General features: G+C 38.8%; 2 protein-coding genes across 3 annotated transcripts in view; one reads left to right on the top strand and one right to left on the bottom strand.

Annotated features, from left to right (window-relative positions):
- Positions 1-23,399, top strand: part of GABRB1 (gamma-aminobutyric acid type A receptor subunit beta1) — a 127,281-nt gene extending 103,882 nt beyond the window's left edge. Inside the window, exon 9 of the mRNA XM_077177564.1 lies at positions 23,361-23,399. Coding sequence (XP_077033679.1) covers positions 23,361-23,384 — 24 coding nt within the window. The 3' untranslated portion in view covers positions 23,385-23,399. The remainder of the gene's footprint in view (positions 1-23,360) is intronic.
- On the bottom strand, positions 7,804-13,104 carry COMMD8 (COMM domain containing 8). Of its 2 annotated transcripts, XM_054633425.2 has the most exons (5): positions 13,012-13,104; positions 12,265-12,420; positions 11,170-11,322; positions 9,361-9,516; positions 7,804-8,274 (listed from the first exon to the last, which is right to left on the bottom strand). In XM_054633425.2, the coding sequence occupies exons 1-5, from the start codon at positions 13,054-13,056 to the stop codon at positions 8,254-8,256; spliced, it is 531 nt and encodes a 176-aa protein (XP_054489400.2). In that variant the 5' UTR covers positions 13,057-13,104; the 3' UTR covers positions 7,804-8,253. The 2 variants fall into 2 exon arrangements, with proteins under 2 accessions (XP_054489400.2, XP_054489399.2); XM_054633424.2 differs by lacking the exon at positions 7,804-8,274 and having other exon boundaries at positions 9,313-9,516.
- Positions 23,400-26,517: the final 3,118 nt, after the last annotated feature.

Below are 26,517 nucleotides of genomic sequence, written 5' to 3'. Positions count from 1 at the left end.
TTGCACCATGTTTCACTTCAAACTTAATAGCTTTACTGGAAAGTATTTCCATAGTGTGTTTGAGAAGTATCACTCAAGGAGAAGTCAAATAACATTTTCATAGACAGAGATCTTCAAAAGAAAAAAGGGTAGCAGAGAGAAATCCCACTGAGTATCCAAGCAAGTAATCAGCTGATTTGATCTTAATGGAATTCTGTTATTTCCACAATAACAGAAGCAAAGTCATTATTTATGAGAACAGTTGTGCCATATGTAATTTTGTATTAAAAAGTAGAAAACAAACACATGTTGATTCCTTGAAGCAACTCTATGGGATACCCCAGGCCAAGATTTTTCTTAACACCAGGTTTTCTGTGTTTTCTGGTAATTGCAACATTCTCCCAAAAGTTGTAGATGTCTGGGAACAGATCTGAGGAAATTTCTGCACACAGTTTCCTTCAGATTTCTTTATTCCACTCAGGAGATGCAGCTGAGCCTTACAGCACACTGGCAATGCAGGTGCACTCCTCCTGAGGAGCTGCCTCTTCAAACCTGGCTGCCTATTGCCTGACACAGCTCCAGCCACGGAGCCACAGGCAATGTCCATGCAGCTGAGGAGCAACAGATCACTCATCTTCTACCTATATTAAACAGGCTATAATATATATAAAATAAATTAAATTAAGGAAGTCTTGCAAACTGAACTTTACAAAACTGCAAAAAATAGCACCAGGAGGGAGACAGCAGTAGGACCATATGTGCTGTCCATTGCAAACACATATCCATTAAATAGTTTTGAATTCTTTGAACTGGCATGAGACTTAACAGAGTAAGTCCATGAGCCATTGAATTTGCTTGCTTCATGCTTATACACAAAAATTAATTCAAAGAAAGGAATGAATTCTGCAGATTTGTAGTATAAAATACAACCATCAATGATTCATGTTTTGCATTACCAGATTTCCAAAAGACATTCGCAGACAGACCTCAGGTAAGTAATTAAGCCCAGCTGATCCAGTGGTGAAGAGATACTGCAACCTCTCCTTACAGCTGCAGTGAACATTTTAGAAGAGCCAACATCTAACATAACTTCAAAAAGTCTTTAGGTTAAAAAAAAAGGATCCTTTGTTTTGGATTACAAGGGCAAAGATCAGCTTTACTGATCTTCAGCATTTCTTTTGCAGGCCCCTAACATATCCATACATATATTTTTCTAGTTTATGGTTCAGCCAGATACTCCTGGCACAGTTGATAGGTACATGGACTAAAATCAGTTACATTGTACAGTTCCAAGAAAAAAAAATTTAAAAAATGGAGCAGAGTAAAAGCCATTAACAAAACAAGAGCAGGGCACATGCAAAACTCCTTAAGAACAGCATGTCCCAAAATAGGAGGATGTAGCCTTCTGAACACATACCTATCCAAATCCCAGCCCCACGGGACATTTTGAGCAGCACACACCAAGGCCTGTCTGCATCAAGAGCTGGAAGCCACCACCCCCACCTGAGTCAGCAAACAGCTGCCAACTCTTGGTGCAAAGTTTGGCAGCAGGGACTAATAACCCATCCCATACAGAGGCAAGAGCTACTAACTGTATGTACAAGTTCTAGAGAAAAAAGCAGAAGAAATCATTTCTCACTGAGAGCAATAGCTTGGTAGCAAGGAAAAGCCAGTGGTTATTAGTGGTATGGCATGGCAAAATGAGTCCATTTATAGTCAATAAGTTGGAGTAATTTGGCTGGCTTCATACAATAAAGCTGAATAATGCTGTAATGCTAAGTTCCCTCACAGCTGTACTTCAGTAGTTTCCCTACCCTGAAGAACCAGACTTCAAGATCAGCACAGGTAAGGTCCTGTTGCTAATTAGATTTTAGCTAAACTCCCATGCAGTTTGTGCAGCTCTCATGCAATTTCTACTGGAAGTCATTTTTGGCTGGGTTTCCTGAGGTGTTGAGTTTCTACTGTCCCTGAGCATGTACATTTGTGTGCCTACCTGGGAGTCTCCCAACAATATTTGAATCTATTGATAATATCAACCAATAATTTTCTTTTTGTTCAAAAGCTAAAAAAACAGTAAGGATGTGAGATACTACATTCCTACAAGTTTCAACAAAGCAGCTAGGTTAGCTAGGACAAACGTCACAATAATCACCCCTCTTGTCAGCCTTCATAGACACAAAAACCAGTCTCTTCAGTGAAACAGGAATATTTTTGACATTACATTTCTTTATGCTACCACTGAACAGCACAGAGGTTGCAATTTCAGAATATCTGCTGGTTCACCTAGTTCACCCTTACAGGAAATGTTCCTTCCCTTTGTACTGCAAGTAGAGGATTTCTTGACATAAATCACCAGGAAAGTCACCCAGGGGCTGAGGGCCACATTCCACCAGCTGTTTCCTATCACCAAGGAGCCTGTTCCCATGAATTTTCACATATTGAGGATGCATTGCTAATATGTCCTTGGGAGTATTAGTAAAAAAAGGCTGGATTATATCTGTTATGTAAAAAAATACTTTAAAAATGGGTTCTCTATTACAAAGCATGACCTCCCCACATCTGTGACTGTGCATTTCCTCCTACCTCCTTGGGCAGCCAATCATCCTGCAGCCCAAGCAAGGCAAGAATCACACAAGAATGAATTTCAGCATGTAATAATGCTGAAATGTATATGCACTGGCTGAAAGAATTAAGTAATGAATAAAAAAGGTACCATTTCTTAAAAGAAGACCAGGTGACTTTGGTCTACTTGCTGCCTTGGAGTGCAGAGGTAACTCTAATGGTGTTGTTTGTTCCTTGCCATGTGTATTTCTCAATTATTTTGTAAGTAATCTTGAATCTCCCAGAATTATAAAAACATCCCTTCTTGTCCCATGCTGGTGCCAATCTAAGAAATGGCCTGGTACTCACTCTTTCACATTTTTTTATTGCAAAGTCCAATTGCATTTGAGTATGAATCTCAATGAGGAACTAATATAATTACATGGCAGCAGAAGTATGTCATATTGTTAGAGGTCATCTCTGACCAATTTCTTTTAACTCATCCCTGGCTCTCTGTACCTGCACAGTCTCATGCAAAAGTATAAAATCAGTCACACTGCCAAAGTGTAAGAAAGATGGTTTCCTTTAGCAGATCATGCCTTTTGGTGAGAACATCAGCCATCTCATTTGTGAACATACCAGTCTCCTTGTTCCCGTCTCTGAAACTTCATTTGCTGTTTTGATCTAGCTGACAACATATTACCTGATTTTTTTTTAGATTTTTAGAAGAAACTTTGAATGTTGTACACTATAGCTAACATTTCTGAAACAAATCAGGCAAATCATCATTTCAAGAAAGAGCTGAATGAGACTTTGGCATAGGTAAAGAATTCAGGACTGGTTTTTACAAAGGAAGTTTATAGCAGCTCTCAGATGATCCAGCGTTGCTCTGGCTCCCATTTAAAACAATATCAATAGAACTATGACAGATCTGAAACCTCTGCCTTCACCCCCTCCAAAAAAATTACTGTAGCCATCAAAAAAATTTATTTAATCTATATGGTGCTAGGAACCCTTCCCCACAGATAGTCCATCACCAAAGCAGTCCCTGTGGAACTGTGGCAAATCCCAGTTATAAAAATCCCCACACCTTCCAGTGCCTTTCATTACTCTATTAGCTAAACTAGCTGAGTAACCCAGTGCTTAAAAATAGCCAGAGCCTTCTCTCTGTAGTACTCTCCACACAGGCCTGAAAAAGTACAAAGAATGATATTTGTGATATTTGCCTCCTTTTCTAGGTTTTGGTGGGAGTCATTTGGTCTTTCTGGAGAAGCTCTGAAGCAGGTATGAACTAAAATTTTACAGAGGAAAGAGTGTATACCACCAAATGTAACTGAGGTTGATTTAAAGTAAAAAAAATTATGGACTATCTTGATGCACTTATGAAAGCATTCTTTAGTACTAGAAGAGTAAAAATCCCTTTACTGCTGATACTGCATTTTAAATATTAATTCAGAAATCAAAATGATAGCAAAATGTGCATACTTCAGGATAGGGTGTTACTGGTTCTTAATACCACCTTTCAGAAGAAAGCATAATTATGTCTCAACATGTTTCCCATCAGAAAGGCTTGCTTCAGAACTCAGAAATGTTCTACAGACTTATTTAGATCTTTTAAAAACACAGCTTCTTGGCATATATAATAGCTTTGTTGCAAAAGCAGTTTTATAAACAATTGTCAATTCCATACTGACAGTTTGCTGCTCATATGCAGTTCTGGTTCCCTTTAGCATACCAAGATCAAAGCTGACATGGCTGATATGAAAAAAAGTTTTTTCTGAAATCAAGGGAAGAGTTCTGTGAAACAGAGAAAAATGCAATGAACGCCAGCAGAGGGCAAGTAACATTATTTTTATAATTCACTTTTTATATTTTGTATCAAGATATGCTGATTTTCTGATTCAAATTGCAGGTCTGTTTATGCAATGTGAATTTCTGTAGGTGCTTTTTAGGTGGTGAAATTAAAACTTCCTACAGTGTGTCTATTATATGGTAGGTACTGATTTCATTAGCTTTTGGTTCAAAAAGCCTCCTGTACAAAGTTTTGTTTCTGGTGTAAATTACATACTCAATAGGCCTCTCCTTAGTACCTGCAAAACCAGAGAGATTTCCTGAACACCTTTATGATGGTTGGCTTGGGGGCTTTTTGCCCATGCCACTGCAGGCCCCAGAAGTGAGCTGCTCTGCCAGGTAAGGACTGGGAGAACAGGAACCCAGGGTCTAGAATTGGGCCAAAGGAGCAGCACCTCCTGGGAACAATACTTACCAGTTAGTGTGGTGGGATGTGCAAACTCCAGAGCTATTCCACATGCTGCAGCCAGTTAATCAGAAAGAGCTCACACGTGAAAGAATGTAGGAAAATACAGATATTGGCAAACAGAGCAGAAAAGCAAGGACAAAATTCAGTTCTTTGATGCTAATTGGGCTTCTTTAAACTCTCATACCTTTGGCCTAATTCTTAGTCACAGGCACAAGTTTCTTTGTCAGTGGGGCTCCTCACACCACAAACTCTCCTCAAGACATGCTCCTGGCCACAAGCTTGTTACAGATGCTTTTGTCCTGTGTAGGTTTGCCCTATTTACTACCTGCTTATGTCTACCTGCATCCAGCTAAGTGTAGCTGAAGATGACACCACTGCAATGGGTCTTGTGAAAGCTCTGGCTTTTTTCATTAATCTGGTCTGGTACAGTCTCCACAAAGGCCTTATCTGTCACAACAGGAGACCTTGCTTGTTCCAGAAGTACCTAATTCTCTGAGCAAAGAGAAAAAGAAATAAAATCTGACAGACAGTACAAAGAGCAAGCTCTGTTCTCCATTCTTTCTGGTCCTTTTCCTTGCCATCTGCTGGAGGCCATTATGTGCCTATCATTGCTCTGTAGAGATGTAAGGTCAGGATGCACATTTCAAATAGAATGCCATGTTTTAGCTCCTGCTTCTCAACTGCTTGTCAACTGGAGCTCCTGTCTCCCTCTAGCCATTCACACTGTGTTGTTATGCCCCCTATTAAAAACTTAATTTTGATGGTTATATTAAAAATACTCTTTTTCAATAAAGTCTAACACCTATTAAAAAAAGCATCTCATTGCACATTTATTTCTGTCAACAACAGCAGTATCAGAAACCTGTCTTCTTGTTAAAGCAAAAAACCATTGAAAAAAGACTTTTTCAGCCTTTTCTGTTCAGTGCTGCAGTAGAGGACAGAGAAATATAGGATGATACTACAGACTGAACACCACTACATACCCTTAATTAGAAATCCATTATTACAGAAGTTGCTGGAGAATTTAAAATGAAGCTATGTAAACACTTTAAGTCTACTATTAAGAAAAAGTCACAAATATTGAAAGTAGAATCTGTAGCAGATTCCGCAACAGAAGTTTCACTGGTTGTACATAAAAATGGAAGTTATTATTTGTGGCCTCTTGTTATTGAGAAAATACCACTATTTTGTATTTTTGAACGGTTGATGTTGAAAACTAAGAGGCAGCAACACAAAAGTTCATTCAGCAAGACACTAAAAATTAGTTTTAAATATCCATCTTTCACTGAAGTACAGAATTTCTAGGTATGTTTTTTTTCAGTTTTCACAGTACATCTATAAATTATATGAATACATCAGCACACAAGTTTCTTCTGTCCAAACGACATCCCAAACAATAGAGTACACTTTTATGAAATAAATTGCTGTTATTAGATCTGCAACTATAAATAAAAGTAGTTTCCAGTCCTTTTGAGTTTTGATAAAAAACAGCATGGCAACAATAGAAACAAAAAGTAAAGCCTCTTTTCTCTAGACAAGCCTTTCAGCAATACATGCCCATCAGATGAGCAAGAGTTATACCTTCAGACATGCATCATATACTACATGGAGCATTTGAACACATAAGGCCATATTCACCTATAAAGCAACTAGATCTAGAGGAAAGGAAAAAGCATAGTCAACACAAATATACCTATAAGTAAAATAAAGAGACTTGGTAAATTTATTCCTTACACTCACAATTAAAAAACCAGCATCCTCCTACCATGCTGCTGGACAACCTGTAGTAACTCTTTCCAGATTTTTAATAAAATTAAACAATTATCAATTCCAATCTGATTTTTAGTTTGAATTTTGTACCATTTATACAAGGCCTTTATCTGTTATATTTGATCCATTATGAAATTTGTTGCTTATGGAGATTTGAGACTATGATCAAGCCATATCTGTTAGAGGTTGCACTCCTTTCACTAAGATACATCTTCCACTCTTTCCTCTTTACAACTTTACCCACTTCTCCACACTTCTTCATTCTTCAGTTGCTGAGACTGAACATGTATATCTGATTAAATGTATCAGTGCCAAATAAGAGAGAAACAATATACTAGATTTCCTATCTATTAAACCCATTAAAATCCTCTTTATAGAAGCCTTTCTACAAGAGCTTCTTTTCCTCCTCTTTTGTGACCAGTACTCTGAAGTCCATTATTTAATATTACTGTACTAAACTTTGCATATATGAAAACCTGTGGCACAACAAAATACAGTGGAATAAACTCAAGACCCTGATTTTGAAACTAGGAATAAAGTTAAGTCATCAGTAATTTTCCTTATTATTATACAAAACTTGCCTAAGACACACATACGCACACAATGAGAATCATACATCAGTATTCATGTAAGCATTACAGATAATTTGCTCTTTATGTATGGAAAAGTGGTCTAAAAAATAGTAGAAAATGTAAGACCTCTGGTGTACCCTTCCCTAGTGTTAGTGCTTTTAACTATTGTTACATACTACAATCAAAACTCTGTCTGGTTTCAGAAAAGTTTAGAGTAGAATTTACTAATTATCTCCTGTATTAAGTGAGCTAGGAATATCTTTCTCATAGTCTATATAGGTCAGCTCCTCTCCAGCACTGCACCCCCTTTTGAAAACATTAATATTTTTAATTGAAAAGCTACCAACTAAGATGCAAAAACTAAACTAAAAACTACAATTTTACTCTGAATAAAGCTGGAGTGCTTTTTCTGCAACTTCTGAGCACTGAACAGATTGCCTAGAGAAATTGTGGTGCATCAATCACTGGGAAATACTCAAGACATCTGGAGACAGGCCTGTACATCCTGCTCTACATTACCCTGTTTGAGCAATGAAGGTAACCTCCAGAGCTCACATCTAACCTCAACTGTTCTGTCATTCTACACTAGTTTTGTTTGTAAAGGTGATTTTCCCTAAAAGCATCTAAAAAGATTGTGTTTAGTGATTCATAAATGAAAAAGCAGCCTACTACAATTATTCACACACACAAAGTCAGATGTTTATTTACCATATTTACAAGTATAAATACATTAATGCTACAAATACTCTCTCATTCTTCATTAGCATGGCACTTTAGATAAGGTAACATAAAATGCAAGTAAGATGCCTTAGTTTTACCAGGCACCTGTGCAGTCACTGCCAAAGTTTTACCAAAACAAATATGGCACATGTTTTAAGTGATTATCTTCCAAATGTCTATAAATCTTTAGTATTTATATAAAGCAACTGTACATTAGATTTATGTATTTTTGGTCAAATAGATACAAGAATTTATTATTTTTATTGAAGCATTAGTAGTTCATTTGGTCATAGCAGTCTTCTGACTTCAGTATTTTACAGCACCAAAACCTTCCCACTTTGCAGTAAACACATTTTTTCCCCAAATCATTTAGGGAGCCATCACCAGAAGGTACTGTTGATCTGAATTCCATCATTTCAGTTGTAAGACAACCTTCAAAAAGGAGAAAAGGAATGAGATTAAAGATGGTTAAGAACAAAATTTAAGCAACCTTTGAAAAGAAGCCTTTTGCTTTCTGTTTCAGTATAATATGCAACTGATTAAGCATCTTTCCTCTAGACAGTACACCATTCCCCTCTCAACTCTCTTTTACAATCCCACAAAACCATCACTTAAAATACCTTTCTTTACCCTTTACTGCACTCAAGCTATTCTTTAGCTGCCTGCAATCAAAAAGCAGAATAGCAAGTCCAGGTGCAGTGAGATTCCTTCAGCACAAAGCAGAGCCAAGGGACCAATTCTGAAGTGAATTCCTCCTCGTGTGCCCACAGAACTAAGTATGGAGATGACACATCCCACAGCTTCCAGACAGACCCTCCAGCAGAACAAAGAGCATGTGAACACTGAAGTCTGTCCTGGAAGAATCATTGCTCACATACTATTTTTATTTAGTTTTGCAGGGAAGAAAATCCATATGGAAGCAAGCTGTGAAAGCTCTTAAGGGCTATAATTTCCTGCAAACACAATTTTCTTCAAATCCTCATTTTCCTTAGCCTTTTCTGTTAAGAAATCTGAGACCCTTCAGTGTCTCAGAAGCCTTATAGTTTGACTTGAAATTCTCTTCTTGGGTCACTATACTGTAATCTTTGTAACTTTCTTCCTGATTCACCATGTGCCATGGAAATTAAAGGACTTAATATGAACCAAATAAGTCTCCCAGACACTGACATTTTGTGAAGCTGAGGGAAACATGGGAGTTCTCACCAATCTTTCAGCATAGGATAGGGGTAATCATATAAAATTAAAGAAATTAGATTTAGTCTAGATATTAGGAAGAAATTTTTTACAATGAGGGTGGTGAAACACTGGACACAGATGCCTCACCCCTGCATCAGGCTGGAGAGGGCTCTGAGCAACATGATCTAGTAAAAAATGTCCCTGCTCATTGCAGTGAGCTTAGACTAGACAACCTTTACAGATCCTTTTCAACCCAAATTATGCCATGATTCTATGAATTCTGCTTAATATAAATCAGTACCTAACAAGTCAGGAACAAAATATTACATCAGTAAAAGTTACCTTATTAGCAGCTTCCAGTGCATTTATTAGGTTTTGCAACTCTTCCTTATTCATCTCTATAGAAATTGGCTTAATTTCACCATTTTCTCTCACATCCAAATCAAGATTGAGGAGTGGCATTTGCAGCATGGAGATCTTATCACTGGAGAGAGCAAGCTATGCAGATTGACACAATAACAATAAAGTATAAGGTGGAGCCATTAAATTTTTAGTCTTTCATAATATCACATCTGTATTTCATATTGAACTTGTAATACCAGAACAAACATCAGCATGACAAACTTAACTCCAAATAAGTCATCTCTGCTGTTTTCAGGGTTTTTTCCTCCATTATTGGGATTTTTGTTTGCTTGTTGATACCAATGATACATTGAATAAAGACCAACCATCCTCTTCACAGACTTGTCATATATACTTGCCAAAACAAATTTGTTAAAATTCTGGACTACCACATTTTGGTATTCTAGGTGAAAACAAAGGATACATTTGATCATGGCTCTTAATGAATTACTTAGATTCTGAAATCACCACAATCAAATGGGTCTTCTAATCAACAAGAAGGGTTTTACAGAATGGGTTTGTTGGGAGAAGGAGGAGACCTTTATGCATTTTTCAACACTCTGCAGCTGATCAAACACATTGTCAGATATCCTATTCGACAAACACTGAGGCAGGTTACACGCCAATTGTGCTTTTTTATTGACTACAATGCTCACTCTAGCATCAACAAGGCTTTTAAAATGCATTAAAATCAAAGATCAGTTGACAGTACTATAGGTTAGTATTGTACAGACCTATCTTTATTTAGAGAACAGAATGCAGTAAAGCTCAATCATGGCAAGTGAAAAAAAAATCATAACAAGCTCAAGGGGGGAAAAAAGTGGTTTTAAGAAAAATAATAGTACCAGAAATTTGCATCACAAAATAGGAAGAAACGCAAAAAATTCTCTAGATGAAAAATTTAAAAGAAGCCACAAACAAAAAACAAGAGTTCACATGAGTTCATATTTTCATCACCAGTAAATGCAGTTAGCAAGAGATCAAGCCCAGTTCATCTAAAGCACATTATGATGTCATATCTGCTCTTGCATAAACTTGTCTGTTTTGGGCATTGTTCTTTGATTTCCAAAGCTGTTTGCTGCAGAAACTATTGAGCACTCTTGTAAACATGGAAAACTACTTAACAGCTCTACAAATCTGTTTAACAGCTCTCACAGTCTAACCAAAAATATAAACAGTATAAGTAATGTTTTTAAGTCTTTGATCAAGCTTAAGATCTCATAACCTCAGAGCCCCATCCTAACTTAGGCAACACCAGTATCACTGGTTTATTACCAAAACAGGAGGTCTAATGATAAATTATTTCAAACTACTTATTAAATGTCCATTGCAAAAATATGAACATTTGAAGAAAGTCAAGAAAACTTATCAGTCAATTATTTGACTGAATCAGTTAGCTGATTTTAAAATTAAGCATATACTTCTTCCTTTGAGAGTAAACACTGTTTATTCAGGCCTCAAATTATAACAGCATACAAAACATTCAGGTGCTCCTGAATAGCACCAAGTCTCCCTGAGCAGCTTAAAAAGAAAAGAGGGGAAAAACAAAATAAAACAAAGTTTTAAAATTTACATTTGCAAATTTCTGGCAAGTCTTTGATGTGTTTTTGTGTCAGTCATTAACGAACTTTTGCAACACCTAAAATACCTGAACCACTCTGCAGAGGAAGCAGGCCTAATGGGACTGAACCAAGTTACTTCCCTGTTGTAGAACATTTCTTTCAAACAATATCAAAGCAACAGTCTCACCTTTAACTGCCAGTCAAAATCCTGCAGCTGGGCAGAAGAGATTGCATGTACATTTTCTACTAGGGCATTTCTGATTTCCTCCTTTCTACCTTTCAGACATTTTGTGATTGCTTCTTGATAATCTGAATTTAACTCCTCTATCTGCTGAGCAGCCTAAAAAGTAAAAATAAAATTAAAACCATGATTACTTGCACTATGAAGCACAGAATTAACCTGTACCATCTGCAATAACTAAAATATCTAAGCTGATAACTGCCCTTTGTGGCTGCTCTCTGTCTTTGGTAGTTAAGAGTCAGTGTTTACCACAGCAACACACAGAGAAAAAAAGAATCATTTAAATTAAAAAAGACACCAGAGAACAGAGGTTTTATCAGCCTTCTAACATGTCACTCTGAAATCAAAAGAACATCACACCCCCAAACAACTCAGGTGTAGGTCTGCAAGCTTCTCAGCTCCAGGGCAGAGGCTAAATACATCAGCTCAGCTGAAACAGAAATACTGATGTAGGGAGGTCCCCAAGGCTACACAGCTGCCTTTCTTTGACCCTGCTGCTAGCAGGTGGCCAAAATACCAGCAATATGCAAGAGATGAGAATTAATATTTCTAATAATAAAAGATTTTGCAAAGTTTATACCTATAGGAACGTCCTGAACTGCAGTCCCTGTACCACGTGGTCCTCCCATTCACACTTAGATTTTTTACAAAATTTATTTACATACAGTCAATATTTTACACCACTTCAATGCAGTACTAACAAATAAAGAAAATCAAACAAGAAAGTGAACTGGTTTTATTGTTAATGAGTAGTATTACAGAAACAGTTTTAATCTGGGGATACTCAAAATACCAATTTAAGTGATTAAACCAGTATTTTAACAAGTATCCTGTGATATTAGAAAAATATTTAAAAGCCAGCATCTATTTCACTTTTTGTTGTAGAAGTCTTGGCAGTGTATCTCTAAATGCTGCTTACCTTCTACCTATTTAGACTGAATTTACTACCATTCAAATCCTACACTATAAAAATATTTTAGGATTAAACAAACTACAAATCACTCCAGTCATGATCTGTCCAAGTCAGTGATGAGCCCTTACCTCTTCATCAGACATATTTTTGCCAACTGCAGTTTTGAAATATCTCATAGTTTCTTCTAAAACCTCCATCCACTCTGCCAAGCTCCAAACATTGCCATAATCCTGGTATCGCGGGTACGCACGGCCACAGATGCCATCAATTACCTTATGAAGGAACTGAAAGGATGCGATGCATAATTTATAATTCTCTCACAGTTAATCTGTACTTCTGAGACTGAATATGAGACTGATCAAGCACTTCAGTTATCAAACCTCCCTCCACTGGGGACTGCCTCAGTGCTTCCAGACGGCAGCCCGGGCATTATTCAGAAAAGCCCCGAACAGGTACTCCCTGAATATGAGCCCTCCTCCCTTGTCGCCTTAAAGGCAAGTCGCGAGGTCTGGCCACAGGAATCACAACGTGATTCACGTTCACCCTGGACTTACAAGCGGACTGAACAGCGCCGAGCACAACTTCAGTCCTGCCCAGATGCCGAGTCCCAGGGCGGCTCAGCCCCCGCGCACCGGCACTGCCGGCCCGCACAGCACAACCCGAGCCGCGTTCCGGCGCCGTGCCCTCCCGAGCCTGCCAAAGCACTGCCCTCTGCACTGCGGCCTGCCGGGAAGGGAGGGGCGGCCCGCTCTGAGCCCCGCGCCGCCGGCGGGGCCTGCCTCCCCCACAGGTGCCGGAGGGCGGCTCCCCCCGGCCGGCCGGCCGACCCGCCTGCCCTGCCCTGCCCTGCCCGACCCGGCCCGGCCGGAGCCCACCTCGAGAGCTCGGCCCGCCGGGAGCTTCTCCAGCAGCCGCGGCATCTCCACCTCGTGACCGCCCCGCCGGCGGCGCGCATGCGCACGTGCAAACACCCGCCCTCGTCCGCTCCAGAGCGCGGGTTCGAGTCCCAGCCCCGGTGTCCCGAGCGCCCGGCGCGCTTGGGGAGGAGAGTGTGCACCGTGCGACCTTCGGACAGGGGGCCAATGAACCAGAACCCCCTAATTTTACAAGCTTTGAGGCCATAACACTTAAGCTGTGTTTGCATTCTGCCTGTCTTGCAGCTTTGGTTTTTGCCCCTGAACAGGTTAAATTTGCACTTGATGGCAAGAGAGGAAGCTCAAGACTTAAAACGGGCACCACATCTTCTGTGATTTTAAATCAAATTGAGGAAGTCAGGAGAAACACTGACTGCAAAAGCCCGTGCTGCTTGTACAGTGTTTACTTGAAGAGCTCATTTTTTTAATGCTCTATCAAAGTGTAAATTCAATCCTAGTCAGAACAGTGGAGGAGGTTTATGGAACAGCTTTTTACATTAGCAGTGACCTTTCCATGTGTTTAATTGATTGAATGTGAATGCAAAGAAGCAAAATTGCTCTGATCACTTTTACAAGAAAACCTGAAAGAATTCAAGTCACAGCAGGTCACAAAATTGCACAGACTGTTATACCTGTAGGCAGATTTCACTGAAATCACAAGGCTAATTTACAGTCAAACAGTTATGCATATGTAGGTGCAACACTGGGCTGTAAGAATACCAAAACAGCTACAAGTCCAAACTGGTAGATAGAAGGTGTTTGTAAAAAACCCAAGCTGGTTAAGGCAGTCTGCAGCACAACTTCTTCAGACAGTCATGTGGCCTTCCTTGTGGGAATGATGTGGTGCATGGGAGTTTTGGAGAAGAAATACATGGGGAAGAACCGACTTCAGGTTTTGCAGACTGAAAACTTTCAAATTCTCCCCATTTTTCTTAGGGTTTGCTACTGCTAGTAGATTAAGCTTTTAAGAAAATTAATTCAATTTTATTATGGAGAAATTACTCAAAGCTGCTGTTTAAATGAGGAGTAGATGAAATTTCAAATTTGAAAAATTATTTTCAATACTAATTTCCTTTATTCCCCTAGAAATTTGCTAGATAAGTGGAAACTTACCCACTTTGACTGAACTGTGTTGTGCACTACAAAACAGCACCAGGGGGAGCGTCTGCTCCAAACAATTCAAACACAGCGACAACAGGAGAAATACGAAGGTGATCCAGACTTGCAATGAAATAATTTACGAAATAAAGAGAGAGGTAGTGAGCGTCCCACTCAGTTGAAAGGGATCAAACAAGTGAAAAATGGAAGAGAGCAAAGATGTAACGCATGAAGACAGGAACAGATAGAAGAGGATGAGAAATTGCCATCCCACGTGACACTATCGCAGTGAACATTTTCAAAGCAGCTAATTTTCTCCCAGTCTGAAGAATAAAATATTTCGCTTTTCATTTTTTCACATATATGTAGTTTCAAAGTAATATTTTTGATTCAGCCTATTGGCCCATGAGGAGCAAAGTCAGAATGCTCAAGGAAACCACAGCTGGGTTATAAATCCATCTTTCACAGCTCATGTTCAAGTGCAGTGAAGTAGGGGATATAAAATTGGCCTTTGGCAGTTTGAACTTTGTTTGGAACTGCATTATTTGGATCTGCCATCAAGCCTTAATCTTTAAAAATGCCTGGTTTTCATGCTTCTGTACCACAGCAGTAACAACCCACATCACCCCTTGAAGTTAAGGTCTCAAATAGCCACAAAATCAGGGAGGGGAACTTGTGGAACGGTAAGTACATAGGCATGGATTTCAGAGCAGCAAGGAAAGAAGCAATTTTATGAGAGAAAAGTGTAGAGTGAACTTTACATTATTTTATCCACATTGATGATGAATTGTAGGGGGGGTTATTTCTTTGTTTATAAAGAAAACCCACAAGGTAAACTACAGTAATTAAACTCATTTTAAGCTCAATCCTTTTGTTGCCCTTGGTTTTGGAAGAATGCCAGTAATTAAAACATTGGGAAATAACTTAATAACCATAGGTTATTAATATTATAGTAACATACATTTTATCATAACAATATAGTAATAATTATATATTATTATATATAATATATAATTATTCCTATATATAATGTGTACATAGTATAGTAGGATAGTGTTGCACATTGCTCTAAGTATATTCAGTTGGGGAGAATATCCAAGCACCAGTCTAAGTGTCCCACAAGGAACTATTAAACAGGTATGTCAATAGAAATAAATAGGTAACTGTGTATTTTACCCACACAAAGGGGACAGTAAAGGCATTTTTTAAATGCAGTGGAAACACTGAGACTGCAGTTGAGATTGTGCTGGGCTAAACGTGGGTTGCTGTGGAGAAGGGAGGTCCCACTGATCCCCTAGTCCCCACTGCCAGTTCTGCTTCCTCTCTCAGACCCTCATGCCTGCACTAAGGCCCTGGGGTTGCAGGATGAAACTGCAGCTGATGTGGATGAAAGGTAATTTTATTTTTGCATTCTTTTTTTTTCCCATGGGTTAGATTTCCACTGCGAACAGAGCACCATTTCTGACAGAAGTGACCTTTGCAGTTGGGAATGAGGGATAAGACAAAACTACCCCTTCTGGTAGCCCATACTTAGATGAAATTGGTTGACACATGAATATCAATCAGTGAACTTTAATTATTAAACCAGGAATCTTGAAAGTTTTTGTAGAAGCTTACATAGAATCATAATCATAGTGATATGCTGCAGCTGAAGGAGATTGAAAATACGTATCTCTATTTAATGTTTACACCCTTATGAGCCAGTGAAGTTCATAGTGAGGCTAAATGAACATGACACTGATGTGCACAACATACTTTATCACCTATTTGCTGTTCATAATCTATGATCATAAGTCCTTCTGAATGACAAATCTGCATTTACTGCAAAATTTACTTGTAAATTTTGAACATACAAAACCATGAGAAGTTTTGGTTCTTTTCCTCAGTCCCTATTCAGTGAACATAATACTCATGTATTCACTCTCTGAGACATAAGGAGTACAGTGTGTCATGCATACTGTGGATACAGTCTGTGTCCACAGCTTTACACATCTCTCTATCATGTCTCCTTTTTCCAGTAAGAGATGTAACAAAAGGAACTTAAATGTTCCTGAATTCACTTCTCACTAATATTTCAAAATCATGTTGTTGGTTTCTGTAGCAGTTCTGTCCTTTCCACAGACTGCATTGAAGAACTAGCAATAGCTCTGAGGGACATTCCTGTGGTTCAACACCCCTTAGAGTCACAGTTTATACAGTTTATATGAAATCTGTACTGCCTTTCATGGACAAAAGCATACTGAAGGGATCATTCAAAAGGGCTCTGCTACACTGTAAGATCTTGAGAGAGGAAGTGCTGTTGTTGGGAACACTCCAAGCATACTCACAAGTACCAGATGGAAAAAAAATATTGTACATATTACTTGAAATCAGTTAATATCATAGGTTTCTAAAATATCTGTACTATGTACCTCTCAATACCTGCCTAGCTGTGCCAGGAGCTGGTATCACACCCGGTATTCTGCAGGACAGAGGCAGAGTAATAGCTTAGACTAGAAAAGTGACATCCTAGGTACTCCAAGGAGCCTGCAGTTGGCTTGAGCCATATCCCAGCTAAAACAACAGCTCAGAAGACAAACTAGAGCCAGTAGCTGGGACTCTGCTCATGAGTACCACATGGTCACCATCTTTTGTAAGCAGCTGGGCACTACAGACCTACCCTGCCTCTCCTCTCCTGTCCCCAAGACACACTTCTTTGCATAAGCTTCTTTGATTGGAGAGGGAGGAGTCTTCATCTTCCATCCTACAAGAATATTATGAATATTCTCCTAACTCTCCTTTCTACAATTCAGAACCTTTATTTCTTATCCCATGTTCAGGGAACCTGCAGAAAGTTTATTTTTATCTTCTCTATTGATACTGTCTTATAAGGAAAAAACTATTGTCACCATTTCTATCCTTCTATGTCTCTTTCTTCATGCTTTAAAATTCTGGATGAACTGAACACCAGGTACACATAAGGACTGGAATTTTACTCACAATGTCCAGGCCTAATGATTGTAATATCTGGAATTCAAAATGACAACAAGAGAAAATTAGCAATCCCTTTTAGGATAGATGTAGTAAAACTAAGTCAAAATATTCCCTTGTTTTTCCAAGCCCAACCTTAAGATTTCAGTATTAATAATGAATGGTAAGAATGTGTTGGTGCTTTTCAAAAATCTTTGGACATCATAAAACAGAAAAGAAAATGCCCGTTGGGTAGATTATGGTGACTCTTAACCCTAGTAGTAAACAACAATTAGTAGATGCTGGAATATGCTGCATAGCAATGTGTACCAACACATCATAATAGCAGTAGGGAGAAAGTATTCCTAAAATAATAAACACCCCACTACAAACATTTCATCTACACACAGACTTCAGGGTCTGTATTTATCATATAACTCTGAGTTGAGAACTACTATTACAGCTACTATGGATTTTATTTTTATCACATCATATTTTGAAATGAAATGAAAACAGCAGCTGGTGAAAGTTACACTGGCAATACTCTGCTTCTGCTGACAGAGGTTGTTTTAACCAAGGGCATATAAAGAGAAGCAACTATGACAGACTAAGAAAAAACAGTTTGTATACAGACATATCCATAGTGAGGCTTATTGACTAAATCTCTTCCAGGGTAAATAAAGCCAACTTCCTTACAGGAATTCCTCACAAAATGGCCTTGTGATTTATAAGTCTTTCTCAGTCTTGTCAATCTGTGTCCATCTTGGCAGCACATTGTATTAGCCAGATTTTCTGGACTTCTTTGTGGTCTCTAAATAATACGAAGCAGCTTTTCACATCTCTGCTTCCTACTGCTCTTGTCTTTTCCATGGGAAATAAGAATTTAATAGGCTTCTCCAAAAGATAGCAAAACAAATACTATGAAAGCGACAACTTCTCTCAAAGCTAACTGACTATTCAAGTATTAATTTGAAAACTAGAATTTTAGAAGCAATTGTCAGTGTCCTTGACAGCTTCTGCATATTTACCAGCTTTTCAAACTTTGCTGACTCTCATTGCAGTTGTATGACCACGTGACCCATGACTTCCATGATTGCTGCGACAAGTTGTGCTTTGAATCATATTACTGTAATTCCCTTTTTTTTTTTGCTTCTTCTTTTTTTCTTTCTTTTTTTTTTTTTTTTTATCTTGAGAGTGTCTCAAATTAGCAAAGGGACAAAAAGAAGAGAAGCACTTTTTTACAGTGGAAATTTTCTCATGGCTTAGTTGCTGATGAATAAGACACTGTACCAATCCAAACATCTCAGCTTGCCTATGTGTAATTTCTCTCAGTACAAAAAAAAATTTCTAATTTTCCAAAAAAATTCTAATTTTCCAAAACACTTTTTCAGCCATCTGAAAAAGTCTGGAAGCCCTCCAGTGCATGCCCAAGTGCCAGAGTTTTGTACATAGGAAAATGCTACATACAAATAGGGTTTACTATTGTAATAATGAATGGTAAAAATTGCTATAGGAACAATAAATAAAATAATGAATCTTATTATGTGGTTGACAGTGATATTTTTATTACTATTTTGCTCACACCAAGTTTTCAGTGGGTTGATTTTATTATTATTTTATTATCAGGAAAGGTATTTTTAATTTTTAATAAAGTACCTGACATTTACTATAATTTAGAATTACTCTGGAGCAAATTCTAGAGAAGAACTATCTAGAAAATTTGTTTGCATTTTGTAAACGTGACCTACTTGTTCTTCCAGGTGACACAACAAAGAATGTAGTAAGAAATTTTCATTTCACAATTTGGAGAATATTTCTAAAGAAATACTGAGCAACTTAAACCAGAAAATTTACAATTATGATAATTTTCCTAGTTTTCCTTAAATAATTCTTTTCCATATACAGGCAAAATAAGGGGAAAATATAAATTTTTCACTTCAAAACAGGACATGTTTTTCCCCTATCTTATTTACAATGAAATATATGACAAAGTTCTAGCAAGGAGCAGTTGGTTTAATATTGTCACATAGTGCAGGTTACAAGTAAACTCTAAGCTTTCTTCTAAATTTGAACTTGACCTACAACAGCTGTGAAAGTATAAATCTCTCTTGTCTTTACCATGGGTATTGCTTTTCATTAATTCATCTTGGATCTGTGATGCACTGGGCTCACCAAGTGAATCAGAAACACCCATGTGGTAACATTTCCTCCAAGTTAGCTAAAACTGGACTTGTGCTTTGTCTCAGTCTTGGTCTATCTTTGTTTAGACTTTATCTTGTTTTACTGGCTCTAGAAGGTGAAATGACCAGATATAACATCTGCTGGGGCAAAGTTTCATCTTCAAAAATGTTGAACTATACATGAAGCATAAAAATTATATTTTTTCAGTGTGGTGTCTTATGGACGCTTTTAATCCAATACTAGGTTTCCTAACCTTAAATTAACCATTTTATGAGAAACCAGCCTTGGATTTTCCCTTGTGAAAAACATCTGAGAGAATCAAAAAGTCTGAGTGGTATCTTCATATCTATCTGCTGGATTATTTTTATTTGTTCAAGAAATTCATATAGTAATTGTGGCATAAGTAGTTAAGTTAGAATATTGACAAAATTTGCTTGGCAGGTTGGAGTCACTGTCCAGCAAAATTGTGTTAGAAAAACTGTAGAAAAATTTAATAGGAAAAAACCACTTTAAAAATATTATAATGCAGACAGTAACTGTATGCAAGCAAAGATAGAGGAAAAAAACAACAGTTACTAAATATTTCATTTGATATCACTGATTCAGATCCTTTTGTTAGCTGATAAAGTGGTTTGATAAAAAGAAAGTGTAGAATTAAGGTTATTTGTGGACCAGATAAATTCAACAAGTCAACTTGCTTCTATATACAATGAAAAGGAAGGCGCATAAATACATAACCTAAGTGCATGTCAAAAGTGTTTTGACACACAATTATACTGTAACAGTGTAAACCAGCTAATGACAAGTTAGATAGATATGGTTGAAGATTAGCCATGAGAAATTGCCACATCAGAGTAAACAGAAAAAGAAGGAATAAAGCAATTTTCCAAGTGCATCAATCTGGCTATGTGCAATTCCACTTAGCTAGAATTACTTTCCAATCCTACACACTTTTCTATCAGTCCACAAGTATCAGCATTACATCGTGTTCCCTTTTTTTAAGGTTAGTTTTGTGTCTCCTTATTCAATGGGCCTGTGTTAGTTCATGGGGAGTGAATATGGATTGTTAGAAGCTTGAGTCTCCCCACAGATTATCCAATAGAGAAGCTGAGGTGGTAAAGTAAAAATGTCAGGATAAGAGGTAAATTCCTGATGCAGTAAGGTGACAGTATCTCATTTAAAATTATTTTCTGCTTCTCTTGTTAATTCAGAGCCTCTTAAAGCCTCTCAGTGAAAGACTTTCAGATTCCTTGTTAAATTCCAGCTGATAATTACTTTCTGCAGAATGGATAAGATGAAAAATCTCTTGAACAAAAAGTCTCATTTTAGTGGTTTTCAGGATGGAAGTTCCTAATACACACAATGCCAAACCACAGTGAGGGACAATCTGTAAGTCCTGTGCCAATAACAATAACTGCTACTGGCTGCTAATAACTGCTGTCCAGAACTGGCATCTAATGCCAGCTTCCTGATTCCTTCTGTTCTGCAGCTGCCTAAACTTGATGGTACAAATCACAGGCAAAGCATGAGGATTACATGAGTGAGTATTAGTCAGTTTTTCCCTTAAAACTTGTCTACACAAGCTATGCCACAGCAATTTATCCAACATTAACTAAGGTCTGAATGGATTGTTAAACTGCATCACACCTTTGTCTGGACACTTCTATTTGAAATTTAGTTAGCCTTTGGTCAGTTTGATATGATTCATTCTTATCTGGTTTACTTTAGCAAAACAAAGCTGGATTGATAAACACCAGGAACAAAAAGACTTATTTAATGGAAGCAGTGGTCACTGCTAGTATATAAGTAAATGGGTATGAAATTGAGTTTAGAAGCTACAAGATAATTCTTAACCCTCACAGCAACCAAACTCTGAGGCAATTTTTTTAGCAGAGTAATATGACAAAATACCTAACTAGTTTTAGAAAAAATCAGTCAGTTTATGAAACAGATTGTATGGCATGCTTGCAATTACAAGGATTTAATGATCCTGAAAATGCCTTTCAGGAAAGTTCCCACAAAAATATTTACATACAACTCTACCTCTTTCAAGATTTTAAAATGTATATCATTTACATAGAATGTATCTTGCACAATAAAATATTAAAATAAATGCTCAGTCTTTCAAACTGAGTACTCAGGCTCAGATTCACTAACAAACACTTTCATATGGTGTTTATTCTCCCTTATTCCAATTTTTATTTGTAATCTGAAAGTAGTCGTACCTTCTTGTCTCACAGGGAGCAGGAAAATTGAAGGGAAATTCACGACTATTTATAAAATGCTCACTCAAGTGATAAAAACCATCTCCTCACAAGGAAATCAATAAACCAGTACAGATCTAGACAGTGTATGGTAAATAAAGGCTATGGCCATGCACAAACTAGAGCAGATAAACAGCTGTTTGTTCACTGTGTATCCATCTTCCAGGGGTCCTGCCAGGAGATACATCTGATGATCTTGGAGGAAATTACCTTAGTGATAAGCACAGCCAACTGCTTTAATTTGCTCTGGCAGCGTTGCTTAGGACTCTAAACACATATAAACACATTTATCAGCCAATGATCTGGTAAACAATTATTCAATGTACTTTAAAATTCAAGGGGTTTTTTTTTTGAAATCTCTGCTTTGGTTAAATTATTTAGATTTACTGCTGAGCTAAGGAAGTAAAAACATCATGAAATTACTGGATAGTAATAAAATCCCTTTCTGGATATGTTATTATTAATATGTCACCACATTTTCAAATGTATTTGAACTAGAGTGGATTTCATAATATGTCACTATTTACCTGTAAATCCACACTGGATCTCTCCACTGACCTTATATGAATGCACTAAGCTGATGTGGGAGCATCCACACTGCAATAATGATAACCATCTATCTCTCCAACCCCAAATCCCCACTGGCACTGCTGTTTATGTGTTTTGGCACTGGAATCATCAGTGGGTATGATTATCCTCTGGGGAAGAGATTCTCCCAGAGAAGAATCATACCCAGGTTTTCACACTCCATTAACCTGAGGTGCTCTGGGAAATGTTTGATAGCATGCTATGGCAAATTTCCCTCTTCCTTTCAGGTCTTCATTGGAAAGTTTTCAGTTTGCCAACATGTTTAGTCAGCAGTTCATGAGTTCCTCTCTTTCATGTGTCCCAAGCCATGTCTGTAAGAGCACAGCTGAGCTGTTGATGCTGAGCTGTTGGTGCTTGTACTTGCACAGTTATTGCAGCCATGAACAGATGGAGAGTTTGAAATACACAAAGGGCTCTGTGACTGTTCTGGAGTCATGAGCAGCTCTTGTGTCATTGGACTAATGTCAGGAAAATTCCTGAAACTTCAGGAAAGTGTGGAGGGGTGCAGAGCACACATGGTCACTTAGAGGGTTGGAATACTATAATACTTACTGGATTTAGTTATGAAAAGTATTCATAAAGACAGGAAAGAATATTCAGTTCTTGTCAGAAAGACAGCTACTGAAGAAAAATGTACTTCTAATATCAAAATTATTTTAGTACTTACAAAGCAATACTTACAGAGTATTCACATCAATGACCAAAGTGTTGACAAACTTCTTATTTAAAAACATACTTGTCTTCATATCATCACCAAGAGATAATAGAATTGTCATTATTCTTGTTTTCATTAGTTGTGCTTTCCAGCAGAGAAGGCACTAAGTGGTTTAGGGCACTTAGTGGCACTAAAATCAGAGTGGAATTGAACTAACTTTCCTCTTCTGTGTGACTCCAAAGCTGGTCTGAAACCATTGTTTCAAACTGAATTTTTACAGTTAGTGCTTAGGCACTGACTGCTTACAGGAGTAAAAGGTAGGACTGACAGGCAAGGATCACATTCTTTTGTTATTGCCACAGCCCTAGATGACCTGAATTTCGAAGTTTTCCTTTTTCATGTGGCAGTTCAGGAGATGATATAAAAAACACCTGCAGATCTCTGGGGAAACAAAAAAAAGGATATATCTGTGTGGAGGATGCTCAGTGTTATTACCTCCACAGAGAAAAGCTGTCAGTAAGATTTCTCAGTCAAGCATTATCTCTGGTGACTATGATCTTTGTACTTTTCCATAGGATACCTGGGAGAAGACAGCTTAATTACACTTCAGACATGCTGGATGGTTGCTTTGCATGCCTGGAATCAAGACCATTCGTATTACTGGACAGTTGTACAGAAGGATAAAAGTGCTAATGTGTATGTAATGGCCAAGTCAGGAGTCAGCAGTGCCTCCCACTCACCTGATCTCCAAACAGCCTTTCCTCTCCAAACAGCTCACATGCTCTGCTTCAGCACATCTAATTAAAGTGCATAGAGTGCTGCATTAAGGCAGCTGTGCTCTTTCTGGCACCCAGGGTAGCTCATTTACAGCTTGCTCAGGTATTTCTGCATGCACTGATGTAGAGGCCTAATTGAGGCAATTGTTATTGCTGCACAAACAAGGCAAACAAAATAATACATTTCATAGTTGGAGGCTTACAGAATGGACTGTCATGCATGAAAAAAAATGAATGGGAAATGTAAGACTCTGGATATGAATTATTTACAGTTGCAATGGGATTACAGTAGCTGTGGCTGGTGACAAGCTGCGTGATATTCTCTTCTTTGTCAAACATCTCTGCCAACTTGAATGTTCCAATAAATCAATGTTAACTGATTAAATCACTTTAAAGAAACTGGGTTTTGGCAAAGCCTACTACCACCTTGTGTCTTGCAGCAGCTTGCTCTGCCCTCCCCAGAGCTGATTCCTCTTCCCTACAGCACCTGAGCCAGCAAAGGTGGTAGATCGTACAAAGAAACAGAACTCCACATCTTTTTCTGCCAAAAACATATGTAATTTCAAGTAGTTTGAGACTTCCTTCATGTAGAATTTTTATTCCATCTGACATGCCAATATGTTTTGAAATTTCCACCAGAGCTACATGGGCACTCCGAAGAGCAGACCATCAGCAGCTGTTCACTGAATGTAACCAAAATGTTTTCAGTGTGTGGTCAGGGGTGCAGGACATGGTAGAATGCAGGAAACAGTGGAAAACAACACCATGCACATAGATGGGAAGGAGAGCACAACTGAGCACCACTGCTCAGCACAGGCCTCCCAGCTCTCTGTAAGGAATTAATTGTTGACACTGCACAAGTACTGGGAACCCCAGTCTATTTCAATAGGGACCAAGAGATCTGCAAATAACACTTCCTGGTGGATTTTCTTCTTCTTCTTTCTTTTTCAGCAAAAGATGGTCTTGAATCAGGAATCCTCTCCCTTTCATGTAAAAGGCCGTCTGATTTCATTGTGAGAGGCTGCCTCCAAGAGTGCCCTGGGAGGCAGTAAGATCATAAAGGACAATGTGGGACTTTACAAGGGTTATTGATGAAAAAACTCACTGAGATTCCTGATGGCAGTGATTTGTGTAAGGCAATTTGGGCAGATTCTCAATAGCCAGAGTCTTACTTCCTAAAAAACAAGAGGAAGTGTTGACTAACCTTGATTAGCCCAGTCGCTAGAAAATTTATGTTTAGACAGGCCAAGCTGCCTTCAGTGTTGTAAATGACTGTAAAAAAGCAAGAACATCAGTCCCCTACGAGCTGTCAAGGGTGTCAGGTTCCTTGACAGTCGTATTCCTACCACAAACTCCATCTGCCTAGGCCTTAAGGCAAAGGAAAAACAAACCTTTAAACAATAAATAAATAGAGTCCTCATGGACTCTATGGCAGAGAGCAAAGCTCCCTCACCCAGGGAGCCGCTTTTGGAAGGGCCCTCGGCCGCAGCTCAGGCCGGCGTTCCCGCCTCAGTCACTTCTGGGAGGAGAAGGGTCAGAGGGGGAAAGGGGCGAAAGGAACGAGCGGCCAAAGGCTGCGGTGGGCAGCGGAGGGGCGGAGGCGGCCGGGGGGCCGGGCAGCACCGGCGGGGCGGGGCGGGTGCGCGGCCATTCCCCCGGGATGTGCGCGGCTCCATCGGTAAGTCCTGAGCAGTTTCAGGGGGCAGCTCGCCCGTGGGGCCGGGTGCGAGGATGGTGGTGCGGGAGGACAGCGGTGCCGGGCTCCGGGGCTGGGACGAGGCGGGGGAAACGCGGAAGCAGCGGCCGTGGGGGAGCTCCCCTCAGCCCGGCCGCCGACCCGGAGAGCGCTGCCGGCACCGGAACGGCCCCGAGAAACTCGGCCGTGGAAAAGGATGATTTGGGGGTTTATGTTTTTAAATGTCCCCGGGACCACGAGCGACCTCCACCCCCCCACCGCGTGTGTTCATCTCCTCGACTTTGACTGCAGAAACAAAAGTCTTTGTTTTAATAGCTCACGGTGGTGACTGAGGTGTCAGCTTTTTGCTACTTCACAGATTCATGGCAGGGGATTTCTAGGAATTTCCGCAGAGAAATTCCCGAAACTCCAGGAAAGTACGCAGGGGTGCGTAGTGCACATGTTCACTCACAGGATTGGATCAAAGCAGTAGTTACTGGACTGAATTATAAAAAGTATTCACAAAGATGGGAAAGAATAATCCAAGTTCGTATCAGAAAGATAGATACTGAAGAAAAATGTACTTCTAACAACAAAATTACTATTTTTTAATACTTGCAAAGCAATACTTACAGGGTATTTGTGTCTCCCCAATGACCATAGTGCTGACCAACCTCTTATTTAAAAACATACTTGTCTTCATATCATCACCAAAAGTTAACAGAATTGCCATTATTCTTGTTTTCATTAGTGGTTTCCAGCAGAGACGGCACTAGGTGGTTTACCTAGGATTGGAGTGGAATTGAATTAACGTAGCTCTTCTGTGTGACTCCAAAGCTGGTCTGAAGCCAGTCCTTGAGACTGAATTTTTACAGTTAGTGCTTAGGCACTTACTGCTTACAGGAGCAAAAGGTAGGACTGACAGGTGAGGATCACATTCTTTTGTTAATTGGCACTGCCCTGGATGATCTGAATGCTAAAGGCAATAACCAGAACTGATATATGTTTTTAATGAAAACTAGACTGAAATTGGGTCCAAGTGCTCTACATGAGTACTCAAAGATACTCTCTAATCAGACATTCCTGTCCCACCTGCTTATGCCAACATGAGTACTTTCACAGCTGTAATGATGGATTGGGAAATCCAACAGTGCTACTGTCTCTGAGTTAGTAAAAGGTCTTGCAGATCAGTGAGTACCAGACTCATTATGAAGGAGTTGACTAAGCCAGGAGTGGAAGGCAGAAGTGAGAACAATTCTTTTCAGTGTTAACTTTTAACTC

The sequence above is a fragment of the Agelaius phoeniceus genome, chromosome 4 (genome assembly GCF_051311805.1).
Source record: "Agelaius phoeniceus isolate bAgePho1 chromosome 4, bAgePho1.hap1, whole genome shotgun sequence".
Lineage (NCBI taxonomy): Eukaryota > Metazoa > Chordata > Aves > Passeriformes > Icteridae > Agelaius > Agelaius phoeniceus.
The sequence above is the reverse complement of the archived record's forward strand: the minus strand, read 5'-3'. Positions and strand labels throughout refer to the sequence as shown.